The following is a 27,166-nucleotide window of genomic DNA, read 5'->3' on the forward strand; positions in this document are numbered from 1 at the left end:
GTGATGTTAATCCAAAATGTTAATCCATTTACAGGGTTTTTCCACAGCACCAAACTCCCCTTCGGTGAATTCCCGTTCCAGTACCTTGGGTCCCTCACTGTCCCTTGGTAATATCTCAGGAATGACAGCAAACCCAGAAGTGAAAAAGCGCAGAGCACCTCCTCCACCAGTTTTGGCACCCCCGTTGCAGAATATGGAGATGAGTGGACAGGAGAAGACAACAATACAGGTAACAGTGACCCTACAGAAATGGCTTTCTTTTCTGAATATGCTGGCTACCATCAGTCCATTCATCACAGCTGAAGTCATTCACAGACGTTTTGACTAACCACTAAGTACTGCACACCAAAAATATTGATCTTACAAAATGAAATCATTAAAAGTCTTGGAGTTTTGTACATATTTACTGGACTTTCTTGAGACTGCCCCAGGCTTTCCTCCATAAAGAATTTTTCTGAATGGGAAAAGTTTTGTGAAGCATTATTACACTGAAAGAAGGAGAGAGAACTAAAAATAGGGATAGGAAAGCTGGTGACTATATAGAGCAGCTAGATACCATTATTGGCCAGGATAGTCTAGGAAATTAGATGAGCATTCTAATGAAAATCCTCAATATTCTATGATTCTATGAATATACTTTTTCTTCAGATACTTGTCAAGATGTTGCCTGCATCCTTGTTTCGTGTGCTGGATACCAGAAGATCTACCCTGTTTTCGTAATTGTTCCCTGTGATCTGTTAAAACAATGCTCTGTTTTAAAAGGGATCACTGTTCCGTGACGTAATCAGCCTTTATTAAATAGAAACTGAGGAGAAAAACCTTTCTGACATCTTAACCCTTTGAAAAGAGAGGAGTTAAGTGTAAAGGACTTATTGAACGTTCAAAAGCACATTAAGATTTTTGCATCCACCATCAATAAATACATTCTAAATATGAACTATAAAGTCTACATGTGGATGCTAAATCAGAATACAAGGAGCCCATACCTTCAAGGTCTTGTAGTGGGACTGGCTTTGTCTGCTTTGGGTTTGTCTTATCTGTAGCAGTTTTATCTTTGGAAAGTGAACTGTTAGTCTAAAATGGAGTCAGGAAGGAATCCTTAAATTCATTGCAGTTGGTGAGGAGGAGTCTAGTGCTCAGTTTTACTCTGCCAGTCTTCTATTTACTTGTGTTAGACGCACCTTGAGTGCCTTCTGTAATGAATCATTGTGTAAGCAAAGTTAACTTGGTAAAGGATCATGGGATCTTATTTTCCAATGCTTATGTTAGGCAAAAGCATGATTGCTAGGACAGGAAAATGCTTCATCTTTCAAAATATTCATAGGTGGTGTTGATAGAATACTCCTTTTGCAGACATAGCTCAAGAGAAACAATTATACTATCTTGCAACTTTTGGTGCACTTTCTTTTTATAAGTTTCTTTTTTTCTTCTTTTTTCTTTTGAGATTTCTATTGTAGTTGCTGAGACGAGGTTTCTTGTCCCCTGGATTTAAGTGTTCACTGTGTTCAAGACAGATAGGTGTTTTTTGTATGAAAATGTTATGGCACTTAAAACACCTATAAAATTTAAAGTAATCACATTACTTGGGCATTCTCTAAGGCTTATTTGCATGTAGTGTGGCACTGACATTTTACATTCTTTTGCACAAAACCAGTGAGAAGCTAATCTCTTTTTAATACTGACATGTATTTTCAGCATTGTTGTAGATAGATAAAAGTGTTGGACTTTTGAAGCCATTTGGAAAAAAAAAGTATTTGTCAAAAGTAGCATGCAGTAGTGTCAATTTCAAATTCTTATAGTCTGAAGGAAAAGAGGTGAAGTTTGCATCAGAAGATATTCCACTGAGAATTTGTGGCATTACAAGTGTCTTGTCAAGCCAACAAAGCCAGTGAATAGCGTAAAAAGTGTAACACGATTTCTAGAGTTAGTTTGCCTGCATTTTTGGGGGTAAAGGACATCTTTATGGAAACAATTGCCTATGTCAGAATAGTAAACTGGATTTGTGCTCTGAAGTTTCTCGATTGAAAGTGGTTCACAGGCTTCTGTGTAGTTCAAGCAAGAACGTGTGGAGTACAATTGAAATGGAGTACAGGTTCCATGAAACAATTAAAAACTGAGGGAGGAGAATAATTATGAGTTATTTGACAAGGTAGCAACATAAATATCATTTATATGAAAGCCCAAACAGTTCTGTGCATTCAGACTATCCAGTTTGCTGTGAAAATGAAGTAAAAAAGCTCAGGGTGTAAGTTTATTTCTTTAGTTTATGGGAAAGAATTAGCACTGATCTTTCTTTTTTTTTTTTTCAGGGAAGGACGTCAATTCCTTATTAATGGACTTCCTTCCATAAAAAGATAAGATGTTTGTTTAGAAAACTTTATTTATGTGCAACTGTTACTAACAGGAAGATCCTGCGAAGGGGGAACATGTTTCACTGGAAATAAACTAGCACATTAATAGAAAATGAAAACCGTGGTGTTCTGAACTTTCAGAAGCATTTCTCTTTTCAAACTTTCTCCTTCCATAAGGCTGTATAGAAAAGCAAATACTGTAGCTGTTATGGAGACACACAGTTTGACTTTCCAACCCAACAAGCACATTATTTTTAACCCATTGTTTAACTCTAATAGGTCATTCCATTTTCTTTACAGTGTAATGTTGCTTTAGGAGCATACATCTCATCTCCCTGCCTAGTAATTATAACCAGAAATTTCAACGAGTATGAAGGGATCAGAGATGTTTAGGCTTTTAAATTTAGATTTTCTCTTCTCATTTTTCTGAGTAGGTGAGTCGCTGCATATAACCATACTATAGTGCAAGTTTTCTTTCTGTGTGGCTTACGGTAATTTACCTCCTTCTGGGTAAGACCCCTGCAGTAACTCTAATTACCGTATAGCGTAGCATCATTAGTTTTGCTATTCCATGTTTAGACACACTGATGTGTCTGTTGTAAGGTAGTGTTTCCTTTGTAACTGTTTTAAATCTCTTCTAGCAAGTATTCATTTCTTTTTAGGTGACAATTGAACAATGTTTCAGAGTGTGCTGAGCACGTACCAAGTATTTGGCATGGGAAGGCAAAGGCAAAGAAAGGAGTACATAGATTTATTCATAGGAAACTACTTTCCCCCTTTTTGTAAACATCCCCAGAGTGATGCAGTTTAGAATAGTGGGAAGCCACATGAAAAAGTGTTTTTTGAAAGATCAAGGTATGGTAAGATATCCAATAGGAAATCCAAAAAGTAAGATGACTTTCTCATAGGAACAAGGAGATTCTTTCCTTGGTTAAGTTGCAACTTGGAGCATATGCTGTTCGGATATGTAGAGTAATACAGTGTATGGAGGTGAACAGAAGATCAAACTACTTTACAAACGTTCTCTGTTCACTGTCGCAGCATTTCCAAAGATGTGCTAGCAAAACCTGGGGTCACTTTGTGGTAGGCAGAGTATAAAATAAGTCATCATCACAAAAAGCACATGCCATTTAGACAAAATATTTGAGAGAAAATTTGTATGAGTAGAGCGTTGTAAAGCACATGGAGAGAAGCTGTACATGATGTCTGACAGAATTAAGGACATCTTATTCAGTGACCTCACTTAAAAAGAGAAAAAAGTGTAGTTCAGGCCATTTCTTGGAAGAATCGTACAGCTGAGTATTTAAATCTTTTGGAGATGAAGAGAATTATACACTGGCAAAAAAGTTTATGGGAATAATTACCTTTTTTAATGTCTATGAAGTGAAGAAGTTGGACTGAAAGGAGATGATAAATAAGGCCCGAGGGGCTTTCTGTAAGAGCCTTTTCTATGAAATGGAGTGGTTTATTCTGAGCAAAATCATGAGGCTTTTTGGAGACAACTTCAGAATTAGAAGAGGACTCTTCAATGCCTCCATCTTTTTAATAGCTTTAATGTCAACTTGCAGAAGCCAAAAAACACAATTTGTGGACTGTGATAAATGAGCCATGTGCTGTTTCAGCTGCTGGGATTTTCAAAATCAGAAGCCTTTCGTATTATATGTAGATATAAGGCATACAGGTTTTGTTATTAGCCAAATTCCTGTACTGCGTGAAGAGTGGGATTGTATGACAAGCACAAGTATTCTAACATTTGTTTTGTAATTTTTAATTTCAAACTGAAATTGAGCTGGCTTTCTCAAGGCATGGATGGCAGGTTTTGTTCTCTCTGCCTAGGCATAAAATTGGTCAAAATGAACTGAAGGCAGATAGAGCAAAACCTGCCACCCATGCCTTGAGAAAGCCTTTAATTTATGTGAGTAGACCTCTTCAACAAATCAGCTGTTTTTACCATCTTCCTTAAAAATTTCTACTGGCCATCACATAACTGTGTTTTGTTGTTGGTTTTTATTTATTTATTGGAGTATCCTGTACTTTTGTGGGTGGCATCTGCCTTGCACAGCATGTGTTCCACTGCTCCAGCCCATCTTGCACCTGCAATAGTTCTGATTCCAGCAGCACTCAACAGAAGGAGGGCCAGTGAACTAGCAGGCCCCTAGGTTAGGCCTTGAGAAGCATTTTCATGACTTTGGTAGTGATGCCTTTCTCATAGGAGAAGCTGTGTTAAGATTACTGCTCATCCAAGCCAGTGTAAATGGAATACTTCACTTATTGAATGGTGCATACCTTCTGATTTATTGAGGATATTAGGAACGTGTCAAAAGGATGAGATACTCTAATGAAATGACCTGTTGAAAACCATTGAATTTATGTCTATCTGCAGACAACCCTGTAATAATTTAAATCGCATGGGTACAGTGTGTCGAGAAAACATACCTGAGGTTTTTTTCTGACATAGAGAGCCACAGAATGTTTGAGTAGTGAAAGTAAAGTAAAGGAAAGGTATTGAAGGAAGCCTATGAATGAAATTATACTGAAATAATAATTAACATACAGCATTTGTTCAAATAATTATTAAACCATAAACTCATCTGGATTTCCAGACTCAGTCCTTGAATTTTTAGTTGTCAGATTTCCCATATATGTGTGTATACTACAGTCATGAACTTGGAAGCCACTTGCAAGGATGACTCATTATCTTTCTTAGAAGTAAAATACATTTTAGAATAGTGGCCAAGATTTTAGAAACAGTTCTCTGCTGTTCATTATTAGGAAGCTGAGTTTGTAGCTTGATGTTTTTTACTTCTAAGATGTCAGAAGTTAAGTCCGGTTGCTCAGCAACTCATTATCTGTCCATTGGGATTTTAATGTCATGTTATTTTTCACTATGCCGCCTTCTGTTGCAAAAGCTATTTGAATTGAGATTGTAAATATAAACATCTGAGCAAAGTAAACACTCCTTCCACTCATGTTCCTCCCCAGCATACTCTCATTTTTTTTTCAGACATCTTTCTTTGCTCATTTCCATGGTGTGGTGACCACTCTTCCTCCTCACTTCTTTATAATCTAAGGGCACAGATTTTTGGCTTGATGACCTTGGGGATAATCTTGATTGGTATGAAATCACACTGCTACTACTATTCAAGTCAGGTTTTCAAAATAATACACTTCCATGTGGCTTCAAATTAGACCCTAAAGCAATGGATACAGACACTGTAGGACAGTGCAGAGTGAGGTATATTTGTAGTATACACAGCTGTGTCATTAAAGGGGCCATCAGTAGAGCTCTCCATCTCTCTGCTGCATGAGTTAACGTTTCTTGAATCTGCTTTGTCCCTGAGTACTTCGAATCAGTTTGACATTTAAATTAGCAATAATATTCCTGCAGTGGGCCTCACTTCTGGAGAGGCAACTAAGTGCTTAGCAAGTAGCCTGTTTGTGTCTTTTTCTCTAAAAGGCATTGCAATTGCAACTGTCCTTCAGCTTCACAACAACTGAACAAAAACAACCAGTGCAGATTTGTTTCTGCATCTGCTCCCATTCATTAGTGAGAAAACTTGTCTCCAACTAGAGCCCTGTGTTCTGAGAGGAAGAGGCTCAAATCTGTTTAGATTTACCAAGGTGGCCGGTCCTATTTTTGCACAAGTGATTATAGTAATAACTACATGGAGGTAACAGTGGGAAGAAAAGGGTTTGGGTTTGGTTTTTTTTATTATTATTATTACAGCAGAGTACCATTCTGCTGTAGGTATTTTTGTCCCTTTTGAATTACACTTTTTTCTGTATTTCTACCTGAAGATAACGGTAATGAGCAGTTCACAATAGAGGCTATGTGACAGTTGTATTCTCTGTTATTAAGGAACCTATTATTTAACAAGAGGGTGGATGGACCCCGATCAGTTATCTCCCTTCCATAGGTTACACCTAAGCCAAAAATGTCTGCTAGAAGTCAACAAGATATGAGTGTATGGGATTTTTTAATCATCTTTCAGAGAGGAAGGGAGGTTTCTTTTGACTCAGAGGTCTTCTGGGTGAGGTCTTTGCAACCTTTCTCTTATGACACATTTCCTTTCCCCTTAAGTGTTCTGTGAATGTGGTTATTTTTTCTGTTTTCTTTTTTTTTTTTTTTTTTTTTCTTCTATGGGGCATCCAGAAGTCTCCAGTGAGAATAACAGATACATTTTACATGTTCTGAGGAAGGATGCAGTGAATCAGTTTCTACACTAGGAAAAAATCTGTTTTTCAAAATGTGTCCTTTAGCTCTACAAAATATTACATCTTGTAGATCGTTTGTCAGTTTTCATTAAGTTCTCTGCAGATATGAAAGCAAGGTTCGTTCCAAAGAGGAAGGAGACCATTTGCTTTATTTATTAATTGTTGATGAGAAGAAATTTAATAACTGGATTTGTACCTCTTTTTTACTGTCTTCATTTCTTCTACTTTGGTGTTCTTTTTGTGCATTAAGAAGACCTGATATGTGAATGGTGCATGTTATTTTTAAAGATCCATAGTCTTTATTGACTGAGGACATCAAGAGCACTAAATAATAAGTGTCACTGATGTTGCTGGCCACCATGTTAGAACCCTTAGGCAGTTTGTGGGGTTTCTCAGCAGTATTCTGTGGTGAAGACTAGGATATCGAATTTTCCTTGAAGATGTTTTTTTCTCAGAAACAGTGTTTAGATGCCCAAGTTATGTAAGCATGCATAAAAAAACACTTTCTCTGTGTGTTAAATAGTAAACAGGTAGTCAGGGATGTATAAATGACCTTTTATAGTTCAAAAATAAACCTAACTCTATGTCAGGGGCAGTCTGACATATGTCATCTGGTGTGGATGTATGTATGAAGCAAAGGTGTGTCACTGACTTTGATGGATAGTGCATTTCAGAAGTCGCATCAGTGACTTGAAAGACAAACCTCATTGTCACACCATAAAATGAAGAGCATCTCAAATAGCTCATCTGCATGGATCAGCAGATTATGACTAGGAAACTGTACAGAACTGAATACTGGCTTCAGTGCATTGGAAACAAAAGTTGCTATGTTAGAATATCGCAAATTTAGTGCCAGATGGGTTTCAAGAATGCTCACACAGGAACTGTAAGAGCTCCGTATACAAGTTTGTCAGGACCTGTTGGAGCAGTGTGAGGCTAAAGTTGACAGCTTCCAGGATCACGTTATTACCAAAACATGATGTCACCACTACAAGTGAGAGTCATAATTGCAGTCCAAGGTGTGGAGACGTGAATTCTGCATTGAAGAAAAAGATAGAGATGCGGCCCTCAGTGGGTACAGTGATGTGCATTGTCATTTGGAATAGGAAAGAGGTGATCCTTGTAGATTTCCTGACAGACAAACAAACCATCAGCTCTGCTACATCACAATGCTGACTAAGCTGAAGGCTTGAAATTATAGAGTCAGGCCTGAGAAGACAAAACTTGCTCATGCAAAATGGTAATACCAGGCTCCATAACAGTTCAGAGACCATGGAGCATATTGCCACAAGCTCATTAGTCTAGATTTAGTGCCTTCCAACTTCCATCTGTTTGGGCTGATGAGAGATGGACTGCATGGGCAGTCCTAGCAACTGTGAAGTCCTAGCAGCTGTGAAACAGTGGGTCACTTTCGTTAGTGCAGGTTTTTACAAGTGTGGCATCCAGGCTCTTGTTGCTGGCAAAAATGCATAGTTAATGGTGGTGACTATATTGAAAAACTGTTTTGTAGCAGACAGTTTGCTCTATCGGTGTTATTACACTCTTTGTATCTGTTGTAGTTTCCTTGGAAATAAGTAGGAGGAATTACTTTCAGAGCGAACTATGTGTTTCTCTGTATTTCACAATAAATTCATGTAGAAAACACTATTGTGAATGTTGTAGGCTGCAAATATTGTATGGTGATTATGAAACTTTTCATTGGGCTTTTGCCCAATCCCTTTTGCTTTGGGACTTTTATTTCAATCATCCTGTCTGAAATTTTATTTAGGAGCTTATTAACTTCATTTATGCATTTCTGTTGATTTTGAGAGTTCATGGGAGTGATTGCTGGTTCTTTTTTTTTTTTTTTTTTTTTTTTTTTTTTTTTTTTTTTTCCTTTACTCAATGAGATAATTAAATTCTTTACAAAGATGTGTTGTGAGAGAAAAAATACTGATTTTCCCCAGTACCTTGTAAAGTAGTGGTCTCTTGTATGGCAGCAACCAATTAGGAAGATCTTAGCTTAATAAAGCATAGTTCTGTGAAAATGTCACCTCAGAACTCAATAGCAATGAGTATTTTAGGAGAGAAAAAGAAGATTAAAAAAGTTGTTATTCTACTCTATTGTGATCTTTTTTGTGCCATCTTGAATACCAGTATTTCTCCCTCCCAGACAGAATAGAAGGCTTTCTGGAAGGGCATTGTGACAAAAGCTGTGGACTAGATTAATACAAGAACAGTTGTGCAACTTAAGTAAGCAGTTTCTTTGTTTTGCAAGAGTGGTATGAAGACTATGAATAGAAATTTGACTGTTCAGCTATTCAACCAGCAATTAGAAGAGCAGGTGGGCACCATTTGAAGCTGATAGAAGGCAAAACGTGTAAAACCAAAGAATATGGTTGTTCATGCTCATAGTAGAACTCCTTGCCAAGGGTTGCTGTGAGTGCGAAGAGTTTATGTGGACCCAGAATGAAGCTAATGAAATCCTGCAAGAATGAAAAATCTGTTCAGAATTTTTAAATAGAAATCACACCAGGAGATAACTAGCTAGAGAGGCTGGTGACTATAAAACATCAGTAGGAATGAACATATCTTCTCTTTTTTCCTGCTCTCTTGAAGGTATTTGTTACAGCATGAACAGAACCTTAATCTAATCCAGTGCAGCTCTTTTAGGAGAAAATTAAAGAGGTTCTAACATGAATATTTGGTTCATGTAATGTGGTAGCAATCTGGAAAGGTCATTGATAATGTTTGCACTGAAATCACTAGATCGTCTTATCACTGCTTTTTTTATTACCAGGTAGCATGTCGCTTGTTAAATACAGAAACAGATGTTTATTATTCCAATTCCTAGTCTTTGTTCTTTGTTTTGTGGTCTTCAAGAGTGAAACTCTGCATTTGCAGAATTAGGTCTTTAGTTATGCCAGTAAATGATAGGAGCAATAATAATTTTCCAAGGTGATCCCTAAAGCAACTTGCCTGGTATAGGTGTTTTAGCTTTGTACTGTACCTGGTGAAATCCAGAACCGTGAAAGATTAGATTTCATTCCATGTGAAATCGGCACCTTAAAGATCAATGTCAAATATGTTTATTGATATAAAGAAGAAGATGAGACAAAAGTGGATGAGTGAGTAGTTGGAATGTTTTTCACCTTCATTTCTCCTCCCCAGAAACTACACTTGTAGCTCTATGCTACAGGTGTGCCACTATTCTCAGCTCACATCTCACAGATGTTGCTATTAAGTCCAGTTATCATCGTCACTCAGTATAAAACTTCTTTTTTCTTGTTAGGGTAGTTTTTGTTTTAAAGCAAAAAGCAGATAAACTGTTTCTGTTAGAGATGCTTGATGTGCTTTCTTTTGTGTTTCAGTGCTTGATGTCTACATAACAGCTTCTTTGAGAAGTGGGTTATTAGTACACTTCTGCCTTGTGATGTGAAGTTATTGTTTTGCTTAGCAATTGATGATATTCTTGCCTTCCAAAGGGTGACAAGTAAGATAGATCTCTTATGGCATTCTGCTTTCCTGGATCTATCCAGTTTTCCCTAACGGATTAGACAGTATTTCTTTATTTAAGATGAGCGTATGAGGATGGGGTATTTTTTAATGATTTTAAGCTAATTGCCTTATGTTGAAAAATACATTTATAAACTGTTTCCCTTCATAGACATGAAATTCTGTGATTACATACAAAATTAAGTTTTATAGAAACAGTGGTCTTTGTAACCAATCATAAATCTGGAAAGTTTTATCTATTTAATATTTTCAGTGGAGCTCAACCTGACTAGTGCTATCCTATTCCATAGTCCATTATCAAGATGTACCGTAACCAATTACTAGAAGCAGTCGTGAGCTGTAAAGGTCTGTGGTCCTCAAAATGTTCTATATTGAAGTAAATGGCTATGAAATTAGAACACAGAACAATTGATTTCTAATTTGAAGGTGATTTGTTCATTTTTCCCCAGACAGCTTTAAATGTGACGTTGAGTTAGCTGAGTGAGAGGTATCCAGGTTGGTTCCTTTCATGACTGACAAAAGCAGTGCTCAGACAAACATGAAACCAGCCGACAGAACATCAGATAATGTTTGCTGTGCAGTCTGGATGCTTAATTTAGCTAGACAAGTGCATTCTGGTTTGGCTAATGATGCAGGCCCAAATTAAAAGAGAGAAAAGTGCAGTCATGGCCAAAGGCTTATCTTGCTGTCATATATAGAATCAAATTTAGGAATTATATCAAAGGCTCAAAAAAAAAGCTCCTGGTAAAATGGAGTAGTTGTACCTCTTCTAAAGAGAAAAGCATGAAAAAATTATTTCCATTTAAACAAGCTTTATTTTATATTGATTATCAAAGGCTACAGATAGATTATTATGCACTGTAGTGACTACTTTTTTGGTAACTTTAAAGAGTATAAGGTTATGTTGCACTTCAATTTTATATTACTTAATTTTTTCTTTTTATCTCTAAAGAAATTCCATGGTCTGTGCAGATTGTCACCCATCCTCTTTAGACTTTCTAGTGCTCAACTGTATGCTGCTGCACATTGATTTACTAGCAGTATGTGTCCTATTTTTTCAGAAAACATTTTAGTAACTCAAAGTTGAGCTTATTTCCCAGTTTCTTCTGTGTCCCTGTTTTTTTCAACTAGTAATTCATATACTTATTTTTTGTCTCGTTTGTCCTGTAATTTTAAATGGCAGGTGATGGATGATGAATCAATTAAAACGAATCTTATTCTCAGTCACAAACTGTTATTATTATTAATTTTTCTTTTTCTGAAGTTTAGCCAGTGTAAATAAGGATGTTACCATAGAATTTCAATGGAAGATGGAGGTTTTGATGTTATCCAGAAAGTGCAAGGGGAGGTGATGCTGCCTTTACAGTGGCCCTTTGAGAATCTCTCTTTGGTCAGTTATTAGGTATCACACCAAACTTAAACATTCTAAACCTGCTTTAAAGATGTGTGCTTTTTAGAAGGAGAATATTGCTTCTCTAGCTTGGGCTAGAAAATGTTGCTTATGAAAAAGTCTACCGTGTAGCTTTGTTGCATTTTCAGGAACAGTTATTTTGCAGCTTCATCCGGGAAATGTCACATGAGTCCAGTAGTGATATTAAGTTCTTGCTTGCTGTAACTGAAGGATGGATTGTGGAAAGTGCTGTTTCACACTTTGATGTGGACAGACTGATATTACAGGGGGATGGGAAAAGAAGACCTGTAGAATGTTGTAGAAATCCTCAGTGGTCAACTTTCCGGTTTGCTGCAAAATAGTCCAGTACTGCCCTCTAACCCGTATAGTTACGGGAACCCAAGCAACCTGAGATTGCTTTGTCTCTGTATATCACTTAACATGCATCATATCAAAACCATGTAAAGGCATGAGCTTTGTTAGGCAGGAAGAATTAAGATAGCAGTTATTGCAGTAGATTTCTTGTTGTTGTTGTTAGAAGAATGCATACAGCTTGAGAGTTGAATCCTTAGATTATGTACAAGAAAAATTCTTGGAAAAGTCTCTTCACCAGCATCAGTAACATTCCTGATCTTTTGCAATAATCCAGTTGCTTCTGGCTGTGAGATCATGGATTACCTGCCAGCTGTTTCTGAACTGATTATGCTACCTGCCTTGGGAATAATACCACAACTTACCATCTGGTGAGATCATGATAGTATCACTTGACCTCCACATGTGGTCTCCGTCAAACACTTCATTGAAAACTGGCAAGACATCAGGGCCTGAACATACTGTTCTGTGCAGCCCTGGATTTTGGCAGGATTGCAACATTTAGTAAGTAAACTTCATCTGGCTTGCAAGTCACAGACAAATAGAACAGGCTGATGTCATCATAGTAGTTAACTCTCGTTAAAGAAAAAGTTTGTGTTGAGTAATTATTAGCTTTGTCAGGCAGATTATTTAGGGGAAGCTAATGGACAAGGCAAGGCTTCTGAAGAACTAAGTCAGTAAGCAATGAAAAATGACCCTAACACAGTGCTTAATTTAGAAACTGGGTTTGTGTCACTTTTGAGATCTCACTTGCAACTCCACCTTTCTTATATCTTAAATTAGGGAAAAAAAAAAAAAAAAAAAAAAAAAAAAAAAAAAGCAAACGTATATACTAAAAAAATTAACTATTTAAATGCATACTATGTTAATCAGGAATAATTTGGTAGCTTGATGGCATTGTTTGCTGATCAGTTTCTAGCTAGAAATAAGAAAAAAATTAAAACATCCCAGGTAAATATAATGTACTAAAACTGTTCACTGATATCTAAAGCCATTTTTCACTTGAATTAATTCATCATTCAGAGAGGTGGGAATGCAAATCCAACTCCTCTGACTCTCTGACTGCACACCACTTCAGTTTTTCACGTCTTTAGAGAAAGAACAGTGGAAGTATGTTAGTGCAAGTGTCACCTTAACTAGAATGTTATAGCTTAGCAGACTGTCCCTGCTAGAGCTCATGCTTTCAGCAAAAAACAAAAACAAAAACAAAAACAAAAACATGGACAAAGATGCAAATCAAATGACATCTCTCTGATTTTTAAGGACCAACAAACAGACCAACCAACCAGTCAGCATGTAATCCTGAATATGAGACAGAGGAAGATTATATATAAAATCCTTATGCTAGGGCTCATCCCAAAGGCACTACTGGCTCAAGGAACTATGACCGATACCTATCAGATTCATTCATAAAGTTGCCAGAAGAAATATAAAGCAGCAGTCCTACTTTGTATTTTAAATTCTTATTACTACTCAATTGTTCTATTCTAATGCATTGCTCTGGCTGAAAGATAAGCACAAAAATGAAAAAAAAAAAAAGAAAAAAAAATGTAGAATATTCTTGCCCTTTTACTTAATTGTCTCTATCTAGAAGAGGAATCAATCTTAGTAACAAGTCAGTTTGCAGTGGTTTTAAAATGTGATTTTTAACCATCGAGGGCTTTGGTTTCTTTTTTTGTTTTTTCCCCTAAATGAAGACATAAATGAGGAGGATTATATTGTATTCAGAGAAACGGAGGAAATTCAATTCTCTGCCAAAACAAACATCCGCAAACTTGTGTAGTCTACATGTTTCAATGCATGTGAAAATATCTGGTGCTGTAGAGTGACTTCCTTGAGTGGAAATAATATTCCAGCTAGTAATGAGATTTTGCAAAAGAAGGAAATCACAGCTATCTTAGTAATTTAACATCTCGGATTTGTTTATGGATAGTTTCCTGTTTGACACATCTAGCTTAACAAGTTAAAGTGTTTAAAGAAGATTAGAATGACATTAATTTTTAACTGCCCTTGACCATGACGTTTCATGAAGGGTGTGTTCAATAAAAACAGATGGAAAAATGAGCTTGCCCCTTCACCTCACAGTGGTTTTCTTCTGTCAACTGATTTAGCTTTCTGTTGCCAGTCAGCTGAGTATTCAAGGACATCCTTGAATTTTGTCATGTTCACTTTATGAATAAAAATAAAGCACAAGAACATAGCAATTTCTGTAGAATGCAGTGATGCTTTTTATCTATTACTAATGTCGAAATGTTTTTTCTGGTCACTGTTAAATTACAAAATTAATGCATGAGTTATATTATGCAAGAAATTAAATTTGAAATTAAATAGCATAAAACTGGGCAATATTATGCAATATTTTGTGGCATCTAATTAAAATAATAATGGTATTTTCAGAATAGAACTACAGTTTGCACCCTAGTTATAAGCCTGACTTCCCAATTTGACACAGCAACTGAACGCTTCTAGCAGGAAGAAGCTCAGAAACTGAGGCTGTGAGTATGACTGAGCCGCAGACATTTCATGAGCCCAACTATCAGATGAGTTGGCTGGTGTTGGGTTGGGTCATAGCCTGAGATTTCCCCATGTAGGCATGTGCCATGTGAAACTGGTGTATCCAAAGTAAAACAGTACACTGGGAGTAGTCAGTCCAAATGTCAGGTCATCAATCTTTCTTAGCAGCATTCATTTCTAAACTTCCTACCACTTACTTTAAGTTCTTCCTTTACATTTATTATTATTCGTTTTGCCGTTGGGTTTGTGAGATCGAGAACTAGGAAATCAAGATGTACAGAATGTAAATGCCTGATCCACAAAATCAGTTCTTAGTTTCTGAAAGTGTAATCATTTCTGTGCTTTTTCTAATCAAAATGACAATTTTTTTGAAGAATATGCTCTTTAATTCTGTTTCCATGTGCCAGGTTGTGAGTATCTCTGTGTATGTTGCTTTTACAATATGTTGTTGCATTGCATGGAATCCAAGCAGGCATTTTAAATATCCCACCACTCACATGCAATCTGCAACATAAAGACATGTTTTTGGGAAACATCAGACTGCCGCTTTTGAATGCCATTTGTAACATAGTCAGAAATTAGAAATTCAGTCTTCAGTCAGTTGAAATGGAGTACTGCCCAATAAGGAAATAAGGTTCAGCTAAATAGACAATTGAATATAGTGTAGCTGGCAGTGGTTGGCCTCATGAGTTGTTCATAAGTTCCATTTCTTTGGGAGTTCCCAGAATTTCTCTGTGTCAGTTTTTGCTTATTATCAGTGAAAAGCCTAGTAACGTATGGCCAGTCCAGGGAACATTAGACATATGAGTGAATGATGTTTAAGACAAATTAGTGTTCAGCTGGGACTTCTTATAGTTTATGGTGCTAGGCGAGTTGAGGAATCTGCTGCCCAGTGAAAGCACCAAATCAGCTGGATAGAGTAGCTTTTATATCATGAAGTGCAGTGGGCAGATTTATGTCTCTGTTCTGCAGCTGAAAGATTTATCTCTCTGATTTTCCTGGAGTGGTTCCTCTTGGATCAAAATATTTTTTTCTCAACTGCTTTAAATTATGTACAAAATCATACCAAAAAAATATATTTAAAAACTCTCGAGCCATAAATCTTACTAGCATACCAACCTACCACTTGTCTTTCATTCAATGCTGAAAAAGCATCAGTGCAACTACAATTATATCTAGAAAGTGATAAGTAAAAATTGTCTTTTTATTTCCAGGTCTTAACTGTGAAATTAGTCATGTTTCAAAATATTGTACAGCTCTTTGTGAGGAGAAAAGGGGCTGGGATAGTCCCACATGTAGTCGGATGTGATAATGTCATTTGTTGAGTTAAAAGCTAACAGAATTTTCTGTGATACTTAAGCACTTTTGCAGCTGAGTAGGCACTCTGACCCACGCAGTATCATCACCAACAGGTGCATCAGAATCTGGCTTGCTTAAATCAGTGTGTGTGTCATGTCTGTGTTGGATGACAGGAATCAATTTGTAGTTAAGACATGCCTGCTATTGAATCCATGTGTGTTCTTCCCGTCCTCCTTATTTGCTTCTAAAAATAATTTCTACAAATAATCACTCACCGTTTCCCTGAACAACGTTTCGTATCCAAATGAGACAGAAGTCACAGCAATACAAACATTCTGTAAAACAGTGAAAGGTCCTGAACTGTGATGTTGCTTAAAAAAATCATATAATGAGCAAGAGAGTATCTGAGCTTACTTCACACATTTTGTATAATTTGCTATAAAACATTTGAATATGCTGAGCTATGATGGGACATCTTTCACATTCAGTCCTTAGTTCAAATATAGTTCTTTCGCTGATAAAATGCACTTATCATCTGTTTCTAGGATGCTTAAGCAAAAATAAAATTGTTTAATGGTGATTTTGATAAAAATCAAACACTGGAAAACTGCTAGGTTTTCAAGTTTCCATTTTTCCTGGTCTGTGTCGAAGTGATAGCAGTGAGAGTGAAAGGAAAAATCTGTTGCTGTAGGACAAATGTCTCTTGTTTTCATGAAAGTACTCGAAAGAGTAGTTTGGATTTTGAAATGCAAAATATGCACTTTTTTTAACGCTAGTCATGTGTTGACTGGGTCTGCTGAGGGGGTTTCTTCTAAGGCGCATTTGGAACAGTTTGTATCTGTCTGTGATTCCTTGAGTCTCCAGTGAGTGTAGACACAGACTATGGTAAGAGATACCTATAGTTTGTTCAGTGGAAACCTTGTTTATCCAAAAGTAACTCAAGAAGGTGTTTTATTAATGTGCAAGTCCAAGGGAGTCTTTCCATTATAGTTTTTGGTTTGATCCCTTCTTGTGTCCTTATTTGTGCTTCTGAGCTGAGATCACTCAGCTTTTTTCCAGGCTCTGTCTCAGTTCTTGTGTATGTGTCTACTCTCACCTGTTTGCTCCAAACATAACTCCTGGCAGAAGGAGAGTAATGTATTTTTCCATCTTGTCTCTGTGTCTCAACACAGTAATTGTTGAAGATCATCAGGTCTTCCACACCTATTCAATAAATGGACAGAACGTGTTGTTTGAAAGGCATTAGTATGCAGAAAGCTACAAAGGTGGCCTTCAGCATCCAATTTAGAAGTTTTGTGATATTTTCACCTCAAATCCACAAAATGCTTCTGGGTTTCTAGCATTAGACTAAGCATTTTTACCTGCTAGCATCACCAGTTTGAAATAAATTCCTACTTGCTTCATACTTTAATTGTATGTATGTAATTGTACTACTTAACTCTAGTAATTGGAGTATTGCTGTATTTTGTTATTTAACAAGAACACACTACAGGCAGCTCTCAAAGCTGAATTAAGCCACCCTTGTTCACTAAATTCTGTGGCAAGTGCTTGTGGACTGCACTGTTAAGGGCACTTAACAGGCCAGAGATAGATATGTGTGACTCTCCAAATGTGATGTTGCAGTCTTTAATTTGTCTTTGGGAACAGTACAGTGAGATTTCTTTTCTGGTCAATGTAGTGATTGAGAAGACAGATACATAGGCAGTGTCAGCAGTTGACTTGCAGAGCTGGGAGATGCTGGAGAACAGAGGAGCACAATACATCAATGTGGTTTCTGGCTTGCAGAAGAAAGCTGTTTGGGGAGCATTAAGGCTGCAGTATATTTTGGCTCAGTTTGGTTTGTGAATAAAAGGAACGTGGTATTTGCCAGATGACTTAGCAGTTACACAGATAAACATTACTATTAGAAGCTTACAAGTGAGGGGGTGATAAACACAAAAGCAGTTGCTGACGTATAAGCTGAGACAGGCAAGGCAAAGGAGCAGAACTCCTAATGGAAGTTTATCTGAGCACCTCCTTGTCTTTAAATACTCACTCAGTGAATTTTTGATGATCGTGGCTTTTGTTTCCTTCAATCCCCAGTAATATTTTTCATGACATTTTATTTGGTGTAACCCAGACAAAATACTGAACTCTTATGCATTTAAAAAATAATAATAATTTAAATATATATATACGTATATATTTACATTTACTGCTATACTCTCCAGAGCCCTATTAGGTGACTGTCGAATGCTACTGATTGAAATTTACTACCATCGTACTTGTAGGGTACCCTTCCATCTTTCCATGGGTTCATGGCCTCCTCCTTGTTTTGTTCAAAGTGTTTTTTGAGCCCTCCAGTTTTAATAAAGATGTTGAACTTTGACAGATAGAAGCCACATTCAGAATATTTCTCAAGTATTTTGTCTGCAGTATCAGAAGTATTTTTGAAACAGCATGTGAGCCATTATATAAATTTAATTGATTATTATTATTTTTTCCATTATATTTGCTGCCATCAGTATGGAAACATGTTGCACTGTTTGTCAGATTTAGGTCCTTTTGACCCACTTCATTCATCTCTAGTTCAGTTGACAGTTTTAGTTAGAGTCACAGAACACTTACATTACTTTTAAATATGTGTTGCATGAATTGAAGATCCCCTAAAAATATCATCTAGTTCCTTAAAAAATGATAGATAGCTGAAGGTGCTAAGGATCGGAAATACTCTGTTACACTCAGAGAGGGGCTCCTGTAACAAAATTTGGATGGGAAATTCAGATAATGTTGTAAGACTTGATTTATTAATAAAAGAAGCAGCCAGCCATAACAAATTATTTTCAAGTTCTATTGTTTTGGTATATACAATTGCAAGAAGGAAACAGAATGTTCTTTGTGTTTTTTTAGTACTGATGTTTAGCCTCATATGTTTACTAGGGTTAGATTTAAAGAACTACTTTAAAAACTTTTTACCTGTTCTTGAACTAGATACTTTTACATACATTGCAGTCTGTCTAGCTTTCAGCACTGTTCATCTTTATGGTGTTTGTGAAGTATGCTGTGCTTAGCTGACCATATGATAATAATTTTTGTGTGCGTGTATTTGACCAAACTTTTGTTACTGCTGTCGTGTACTATCCTTTAGATTTGATTTTTTTTCCAATCAGTAGCAGTTTATTTACCCATACTTCCATCTAATGTTCCTTAAACGGTTCCTTTAAATAAGAGCACATATAGCTGAGAGAAGTTGGCTTCTCTCAAGAGTTCTTTCTTCTTTGTAACACCATAATGTGTCTCTTAAGAACTTGGTTGTAGCAGACTAACATCCTTCACTTACCTGGTACTCGGTGAGCGATCTCTATCATTTCAAGCAGAAAAACACTTTTCTTTTTGCCTAGATTCTCAAGATTTCCTTGGCTTAACATTTAAATAATCAGCCATACATTTTTATCCTCAAGTAAAGTGACCTTTCTGCTTGGAAGGACATAAGTGAATCTGGAAGCTAAAAGGTGCTATTAAATAGATGCAAAAGTCATAGCCTGTACTTACCAAGTATTGGGGAAATTCTAATTCTGCCTGTTTCTCAGCTGATTCTTTGTAGCTACTGTATTTTGGACACTAATGTCAGATTTTAATCTTTGAGGATTCTCTTCTTTTGTAAAGAACCACCCTAAAGAATCAAGCATTAAAAGCTTAAATGTATTTGCTTATTTTAAAAGGCAGAGCAGAGAACTGTGTTGTTTTTTCTGGGGCCCTTTTTGCCAGTTGCCCAAAAGAAGCATGAAGAATGCAGAATTAGGTAGCTGTCCTCCGTGTAATTCCTAATCTGCAAAACCAGAACCTGATGAGTCTGTTTTCACTGAACGGAGCTTCCCATCTTTATTCAGCTGCATGTAGGGCATTTTGGTACTGTGAACAAATACTAAATCCAACTTTAGTCATTTATAGTCGGTTTCTTTTATCTAGCTTGGCCTTTCTGGCTTTAGTCACGTGCTGTGCCCAGTGAATATTTAATATAAAATACAGAAACAGTCTATGTTAGTGGGTCCCAAAACCAGGTCACCTTTCCTTCCCCACCCTCTGTGCTGGAGCCTGCAACCAATCCTAGTTAATGCACTGTAATGGCAGTGCAGTTGCTACCAAGTTTCTCCAGGTGCAGAACAGGTGGAGGGCATCTGTATGTGCTGTGGCACAGTGGTTAGAGCATTGGCCTTCAGGGTGGTAAATGAGTTTCCTTATTTTATAAACCTCACCTTACTAGTGGACTTGTGAAAAGGAAGGCTAAGAGAAGAAGACTCTGTTCTTTGTAAAATTTGTTTATCCTCAGAGTTCCCATTCAGTCTAGGAAGGGCCACATACAAATGAATGCTTTTCCTCTGATCTCTGATAATAGCTTTGAGCAGTGTGAAGCTACTATTCATTAAATGAAATCGCCCACAACAAATGTATTTTAAGAGTTCACTAGTCATTTGGATTAAAGGAAGGATTATTATTACTATTATTATTTAGGCCTTCGTTAATATTAGAAAACCAGGCAGTTCTTTATAGTAGGTATCTTCAGCTATGTAGATTATCAAGATGGACAGAGCAGTGAAGCAATATGAGGGAACACCGAGGAATGCTAATAGCATGCTATGTGTGGGCAGCTTGCATTGCCCTCTGCCTCAGCTGTGCCAGATTCTGTCTGGTGTTGATGGTACTTCTCAAATACGAAAATTCAACAGATTTTCATACATGCTTTTTTTGTTTGGTTTGTTTTGTTTTGAATTATTCTCTCGGTGGAAGGAAACAAAGCTGTGTTCCAGTGATCAGTGGAAAATATTATGCAATGCAATGAAACCCAAGACAATTTTAATAAAATTTTTCGTATTAGAAAAAGCAGTGTAAACAGTAAAGAAGTTTTGGCTGGTCAACCAACATGTGGCAGTTTTTGGAAGCGAAGGTGTTAGAGATCTTTGGAACTATGTCTAAGAAGTCCAGTAAATATAAATCAATTACAGTATCATCTTTACACAAACAGACTTCAGATTTTGATTCTCTTCTCACAAGTCCTGACGCATCGTTTTGAGAGGAAACTGAAAGAAATGAGAGTGTATTTATTCCATATATATACAGATTGCAGTATTTAACCATAATTCAAGATCTGAAGAAATCAGTGTTAAAAACAAGAGCGTACTATGAGTTAAGCTGTTACACGTAGTGTCATACCGTGCATTGCTCTCCAGTCTCCTACAAAACACATCTAATGAAATAGAATGGTAGTTCTGTTGTGACGTCCTTTGCACTCTTTGCCCCTGTCCTTCCCTGAGTGCACTGCTGTGCCTCGTTTTCTGTCTTATCAATATCCTGTTGGCACTGTAAATACTTATTTTAAATATTTTGATGGTGCCATGTGCTAAATAAATTAGGTTATATGACAGTCACTTTTTATGCTATTGATAACTTAAAAACACACCAACACATCCTTCACTTTGCATATTTTTCAATTTCACTAGATTTCACAAGGAACATCTCTTAACGATCTACAGAAAAAGAAGAGGCGTGCTCCTCTTCCACCAACTCAGTCTGCTCCACCTACTCCTGCCATGCCAAATAGGAGAGAAGAGATGGAAGACAAGAGGAAGAGCACAATGGGTAAGAGACATTCTTTTCTCCTGTGTAATTCCATGCATGTGCTTTCAGCACTTAGTGTTTTAGAGTTTTCTTAATTCTGTTGTGCTGTGAGTTGGGAAATTTTTATAACCCGGGGGGAAAAAAATGCTTTTGCTCTACAGAATGAAAGTCTGGAAATAAGTGTTTATATGTTGCCTATTGTTTTGATGGCACCATTCAGAATACTATGGAGTACTCTCCGTACTATGGAGTAGTAAAAGTAGATAATCCTGTGGACAACATGAATGTTTGGTACAAGTTAGATATTCCAAAGCACTAGTTCTGGGCCTTTTCCATGCCTCTAAGGTCATGGTGGTTTTGTTAGTAAAAGGGAGATTAGGAAATAGGCCAGGCAGCTCTGAATCCATCAGAAGCTATGGGATTCTGCTAGAACTTAGGTATAATCAAGCTTGTTCAGGTTCTCCTAAACGTTCCTAAAACTGAAAGACTTCTTTTTTTTTTTTTTGCTGTAGTCCTCCAAAACTTTGATATCAACTCACCATGTTCAGTGAAGTTTTTATTTTGAATGTGTTCCTTGATGTTATTTTAAATTAACTTATCCTTAGTCTATAGCTAGAAGAAAAGAACTGGTACTCTTAAAAGAATTCCATACATAGCTGGAGACAGTAAATGAACTGTGGTCTTCAGCTGTATGTGACACATGTACTGTCATACAGGAAGACTGAAAAATGCTCTCTCAGACCTCTATTGTTATCTGACTGCAAGCTCATTCAGGTCGGTGGGAGCTTTGCCCAAGTGAGGACCCCAAGATTATGTTTTTAGCAAACAAAGTGATTTTATGATGGGTAAAGATATGAGATAATAACCCCACATACTGGAACTCATTTTTCAGTACTTTAAGAGAATCATTCTGTAAGTGCTGTAATGCACTCAGTGCACTTCAGTTCATGCCTTTGACCTCATGTTCCATAAAGCACCTAAGACATACAGATATGACATCCTGTCATACATAATTGCTTACATTACAAATACCTCGCAGTTTAGAAAGAAACCTCTTGGCTTTGTTCCAACATTTATTTTCAGTAAATGCTTCACATTTAATGCCTCAGCATTTATGCAGCAGCAGGAGTCCATTATCTTATGACATGCTCGACTCCATTGACATCTCTTATTTAAGCCCCACAAGGGGAACGCTATATCTGTGCTATATAATACAGGAGTTTTCAGTAAATAGGCTTGCTTCTAACTATTGCTGATGTCACAGCCTGACACTTCTCATGTCTTGCTCTATTGCAAGTTGATGATTGATAACACTTAGTGCTTTAACTTTTTTTAACTGTTAATTTTATTTGGTATCAGTGCTCAGAGCGTTTCAGCTGAAATAAAGCAGAGCAGAACCACTTCTAGTTGTTCAGTGCTGTGAACGTAAGTGCTTGCTGGCCAGACTGTTGATGTAGGGTTCTTTAGTATCGTTTACTTTAGCGGAGCCTTATTAATTTACACCAACAAAGAGCTCATCCCACAGTAGCTCAGTCCTCAGTGCTTCTCATTTTCTGCTACTTTCTTGAATGAATACATTCATTAACAAGAAGAAATGTTACAGCAAAAGAAGTTTGGTAAAACAGCTTCTCTTTCAGGCCCTTGGAAGAAAACGATGAGAAAGCACAGATGGCTCTGAAAGCAGGAAAGAAAAACTGTGAAGAAAGCAAGACAGTAGTGAGGGGGAAATGTGCTGTGAGAAATAGGCAGCCCCATGATGAAAAAGGATTAAAGATACCTGTGCATCTCCCAACTTAGCCTCATGAATTCAAGCAAAAAGCTTAATTTAAAATATTCTCAAACAGGCAGGTGGGGTGCACTTCAGTATTCAATATTGAATCACTTGTTCTGATCCCAAAGTCTTGTGTTGTTTTCTCAAAGCAGTTAAAAAGAGTGCATATTGGAAGCATTTAATTGTGTCATGAGTCTCTACAAACTGGTGACTCCTAACTAGTAATCATAATGGCTTAATCTTTTTTCCTCACTCTTGGTGCTACTCCGTTTCTCAGCAGGACCTAAGCATGAGTGTAGTAGCAGTGAGAATGGAGCAGGCAAGAGGTCCATCTCCACCAGTATCTATTTCATCAGTGACCAATTGCAGATGCTTAGGGCAGGGCATGAAAGAAGGGCAACCAGACAGTCATGTTTCTTCAGCTTGCTTTCAGCATCTGAGGACATTTTGAATTGCAATAGCTCTAGGCCTATGCACTACGAACCAGCAGCAGCTTTTCAGCACCACGGTGTAGTGCAGTGATGCATATCTAGTTGTTACATGTGGTATTGAAATAGGCTCTCAGTCAAAGTTACAAGTGTTTCCTATGATAGCTTAACAGTTTTGTTAAGAATGACTTTATCAGCTGCTTCCCCACAGTGACAAAATGATACAAAAACTACCTCGAAAAAGAAGAACCTGTCAAGATACCTACTTAAAAAGTACTGATTTGATGCATTTTCCTTTTTCTCTTACAGAGTGAGGAAAGTAGTCACATAGAGTACCCTAGAAGTCAATAAATTCATTCACTTTTTTTTTTTTCTTTCCACAGTTATTTTTCTCTGCCTTGTATTTGGCAAAGCACCGATAAAGATATCAACTGTGATGTACACTTATGTTTTGGGCCTGGTTCTGCTCTCGTTGATGTGGGAGTCCAGGCATTTCCTTCTCCCTTAATTACCTAGGGTTAAAGAAAAGCAGTATTATATCCAGAGAGACTTTGGTTATGGGTAAAGGAAAATCAGCGAATGCTATAAAAACAGTAAGCACAGCAATTATTGTCTTGATGCTGATGTAACTAGTTAATTGATCCCCTGTAGGTGATGGACGGCAGGTGCCACAAAAGCCTCCTAGGGGCCCCACTCGCGACCCACCCCAGTTAGTGATCCCCCCACCCCCACCTTACCCTCCTCCTGAAAGAGACAGTGTGGATCCAGCAGTCTCTTACAGAGAAGCAGATGTTACAGCACCAACAAAACTGGTACCTAAACGTATGTTTCAAAATATATGTATTTACATTTCATCTCTGTTGATGATTACTCTCAGGGGTAGTTTTTTCCAGACTTTCCTCTCTGTACGTGTCTGCTTTTTCCCTTTTTTCCAGCCTGTTGTCTTTTGAAATGTCCAATGCAGTGTAACTAATTAATGCAAAGTAAATTAAGCACTTGTTTGCAGGCAGGTTTGCTAGAGATCCCTGGCCATTAAAAACATTTAAAAACAACCATCAGAACACGTGAATTTGCCCAACTGGAAACAAAAATTCATTGCCTTGTGTTAATTCTCCGTCTTTGATTTTCTGTGGTAACACTTTTTCTCTCTACAGAGACAAATTCCTTTGGGAGTCAGTAGGTCTGTGAGTCTGGGTTGAAAACTGCAGGGTGTCTCCCTTCAGGAAAATTAAACGATTTACACAAGCTGTATATTGTTAAAGGCCTTCCTGTCCTAATGGATACATCTTCCTTAACATCTTTGGATACTCTTTTGTGTGCTCTTCCTCTCAGGGCATAACCGTTATCTGACAAAAATAATAAGATAGTTTCCACATCCTTGGGTATTTGTGAAAAGCATGTTTTCGTTACTTTTTCGTGCTTATCCATTGACTGTCTTTAATTCTTTGTACACGATCCAAGTCTTTGATCATGTTGTGTATTCCCTGTGGGCTTGACCTGCACACCCGTTGAGATCCTGTAAAGGCAGCAAAGCTCTGGCATATTATGGCATCACATGGACACGTCTTTGAAGGTTAGGTCTGTCTCCAAACCATGTGGTAGAGAAGTGCCTCCATTAGTTGCTAATTTGACAAAGACTTTTTTTCCAGGGTGTTTTCTTACTGAAATTATTGTACAGGTAGCAGTTATTCTGACACTTTAATGTTGGTGGTTTTGCTGTTCGGTACCAACTGATCCATGGCATTGCATTGCTATTCTATTATTTCCATGGACATAATGATTGTTGAGTTTTGTTGTGAGGAGAGAAAAAAACTGAGGCAATCCATACTAACAGAAAACCTGACCTTTATTGAGGATTAACCCTAATTCATTTATTTACCAACGTGTGCACAGAAATCATATCATACCTGAAATCCTTTTTTGCTGGATACCATCAGCTTGCCTACAATATTCTCTTTATTAAAAATCTCTTGTGGCTTTCTTTACATTAATATTTCTGCTTCATTTGAGTTTCTACCACTCCAATATTTTGCAATGCTTTCCTGATCTACCTTGGTGATCAAATACACTTTAATCAATGCAGCTCTGATATTATCAGCTTGATCATTTGCTCTTAAACATACACAATATCCTAGCCAAAATGATTTGATTAAGCTCATGCATGGAAACATAATGTGAGCTTTTATTATGCTTGGTTTATTGAGAGCAAAGCAATAGCGTTTAGTGGATATTTATTTTAGACATAAAGCATCATTGTTGGAGAGGGACAAGTTTAGCTTTACACTTATGCCAGTCTCTACCTGGATAGTGTTACACATAGATTTACAGGAGAGAAACGTGTGTAGATGTACACAGAGAGTAAGCAGCACGCATGACATATGCTAATTACATTGCCTAATTCAATTCCAAAAGGTGCTTAGATACTGTAGTGACTGAGTGGTAAAGAACAGAGTTTTGCAATGATGGTTTTTATTGCCTGAGAATGCCTCAAGCATTGTAAATAGGACTTTGGCGGTAGATTCAAAGAAGAACAAAGTTTTCAATCTTCCTGACTCTAACCTCAGTAAATGTGTTTTCTCATAGAACAAGGTGGGAAGGAGGATAAGCTACTGATGCCAGATATTGATGAAAGGCATATTTGTTCTGAAAAGACTCTCAAAACAGCTTTCTTTGATGATGATTGTGGTCTCTCTTTGCTGAGTGGGTGACTGTCAGCAGCAATTTGACAAGATGTGATTCCCATTCAGAAATTTTAATTATGTGATCGTGTGGAGTTTAAATTCTTGTTCCTTATGATCTGCCATAGTTTGTGAGGCACCATGCCCCACCTCTCGTTCCTTCCCAGCAGACGCACAGTTGTGCCATTGTGCTCTGAGAAACCCACGTTCAGAGATTTTCATTTCATAGGGGATGTTGGTAATCGCTCTTCATGGAGTTTTCCAAACTTAGGTAAAGCGTAAGTCATTCATGAATAGGGCTTTTGCTAAGATATTTGGACATTTCTGGCCCTAGTGGTACGAGTCTCTCCCGCAAACAAGACTGTAATTGTTCCAACTGGATTTTGGTTTTTAATCTTTTTATTCTCATTTCATGGGCTTTCCCATTAATTTTGTTCTTGTTGACTCCTAGCTGCATGTTTTATGCATGCTTAAAATGATATGTTTATGGGATCCTGTCTCCTTCCCTATCTTACTAATCAGATTTTTTCATGGCCTATAACTGTACAATTAACTTTGCTTTGGTAGTACAGAAATGGAGATTGTCACCTCTTTTGCATGGCTTTGGTTATGTCACATATCGTCTGAAAGTCTCAATAAACTGGGTAATACCCCGTGCATTTTAAGAATCTGAGTAGAAAGGAGCCTTGTCCCCATATCTATTTATTTATATTTTCATTATATCAGTGATACACTAATGGGTACAATAAGTCACTTGACAAAAACTGTGACTGTTTTACAATTTGGTCATGTTTCTTCAGTTACCTTGGATGTATATGCAGTCTTTCACAGTCAATAGGGATAGTCTCTTAAGGGTTGGACTTTGTTAAACCAAAAACCGGTACAGAAACTGAGAAAGAAAACTACATGTGGTTCTAGATTAATTGAGAACTGGAGATTACTGAGTATGTAATTTTGGTGGCTTATCGTAGTGCAGTGACGCAGAAGGAGTCTTTCAAGTGGCCCAGTGTTTTTCTTTCTTACAGATGATCTGTAAAACAGGAAAATAGGTGAGGATG

At 37.2% G+C, this 27,166-nt stretch overlaps 1 protein-coding gene across 6 annotated transcripts in view; it reads left to right on the top strand.

Annotated features, from left to right (window-relative positions):
* COBL (cordon-bleu WH2 repeat protein) overlaps positions 1–27,166 on the top strand; it is a 145,561-nt gene that overhangs the window by 74,240 nt on the left and 44,155 nt on the right. For 3 of the 6 annotated variants that reach the window (XM_072329895.1, XM_072329896.1, XM_072329897.1), the window contains 3 exons: positions 35–229; positions 21,114–21,252; positions 24,082–24,252. In XM_072329895.1, coding sequence (XP_072185996.1) covers positions 35–229; positions 21,114–21,252; positions 24,082–24,252 — 505 coding nt within the window. The remainder of the gene's footprint in view (positions 1–34; positions 230–21,113; positions 21,253–24,081; positions 24,253–27,166) is intronic. The other 3 variants (XM_072329899.1, XM_072329900.1, XM_072329898.1) reach the window with 1 other exon arrangement.

This window comes from Excalfactoria chinensis, chromosome 2 (genome assembly GCF_039878825.1).
Source record: "Excalfactoria chinensis isolate bCotChi1 chromosome 2, bCotChi1.hap2, whole genome shotgun sequence".
Taxonomy (NCBI): Eukaryota; Metazoa; Chordata; class Aves; order Galliformes; family Phasianidae; genus Excalfactoria; species Excalfactoria chinensis.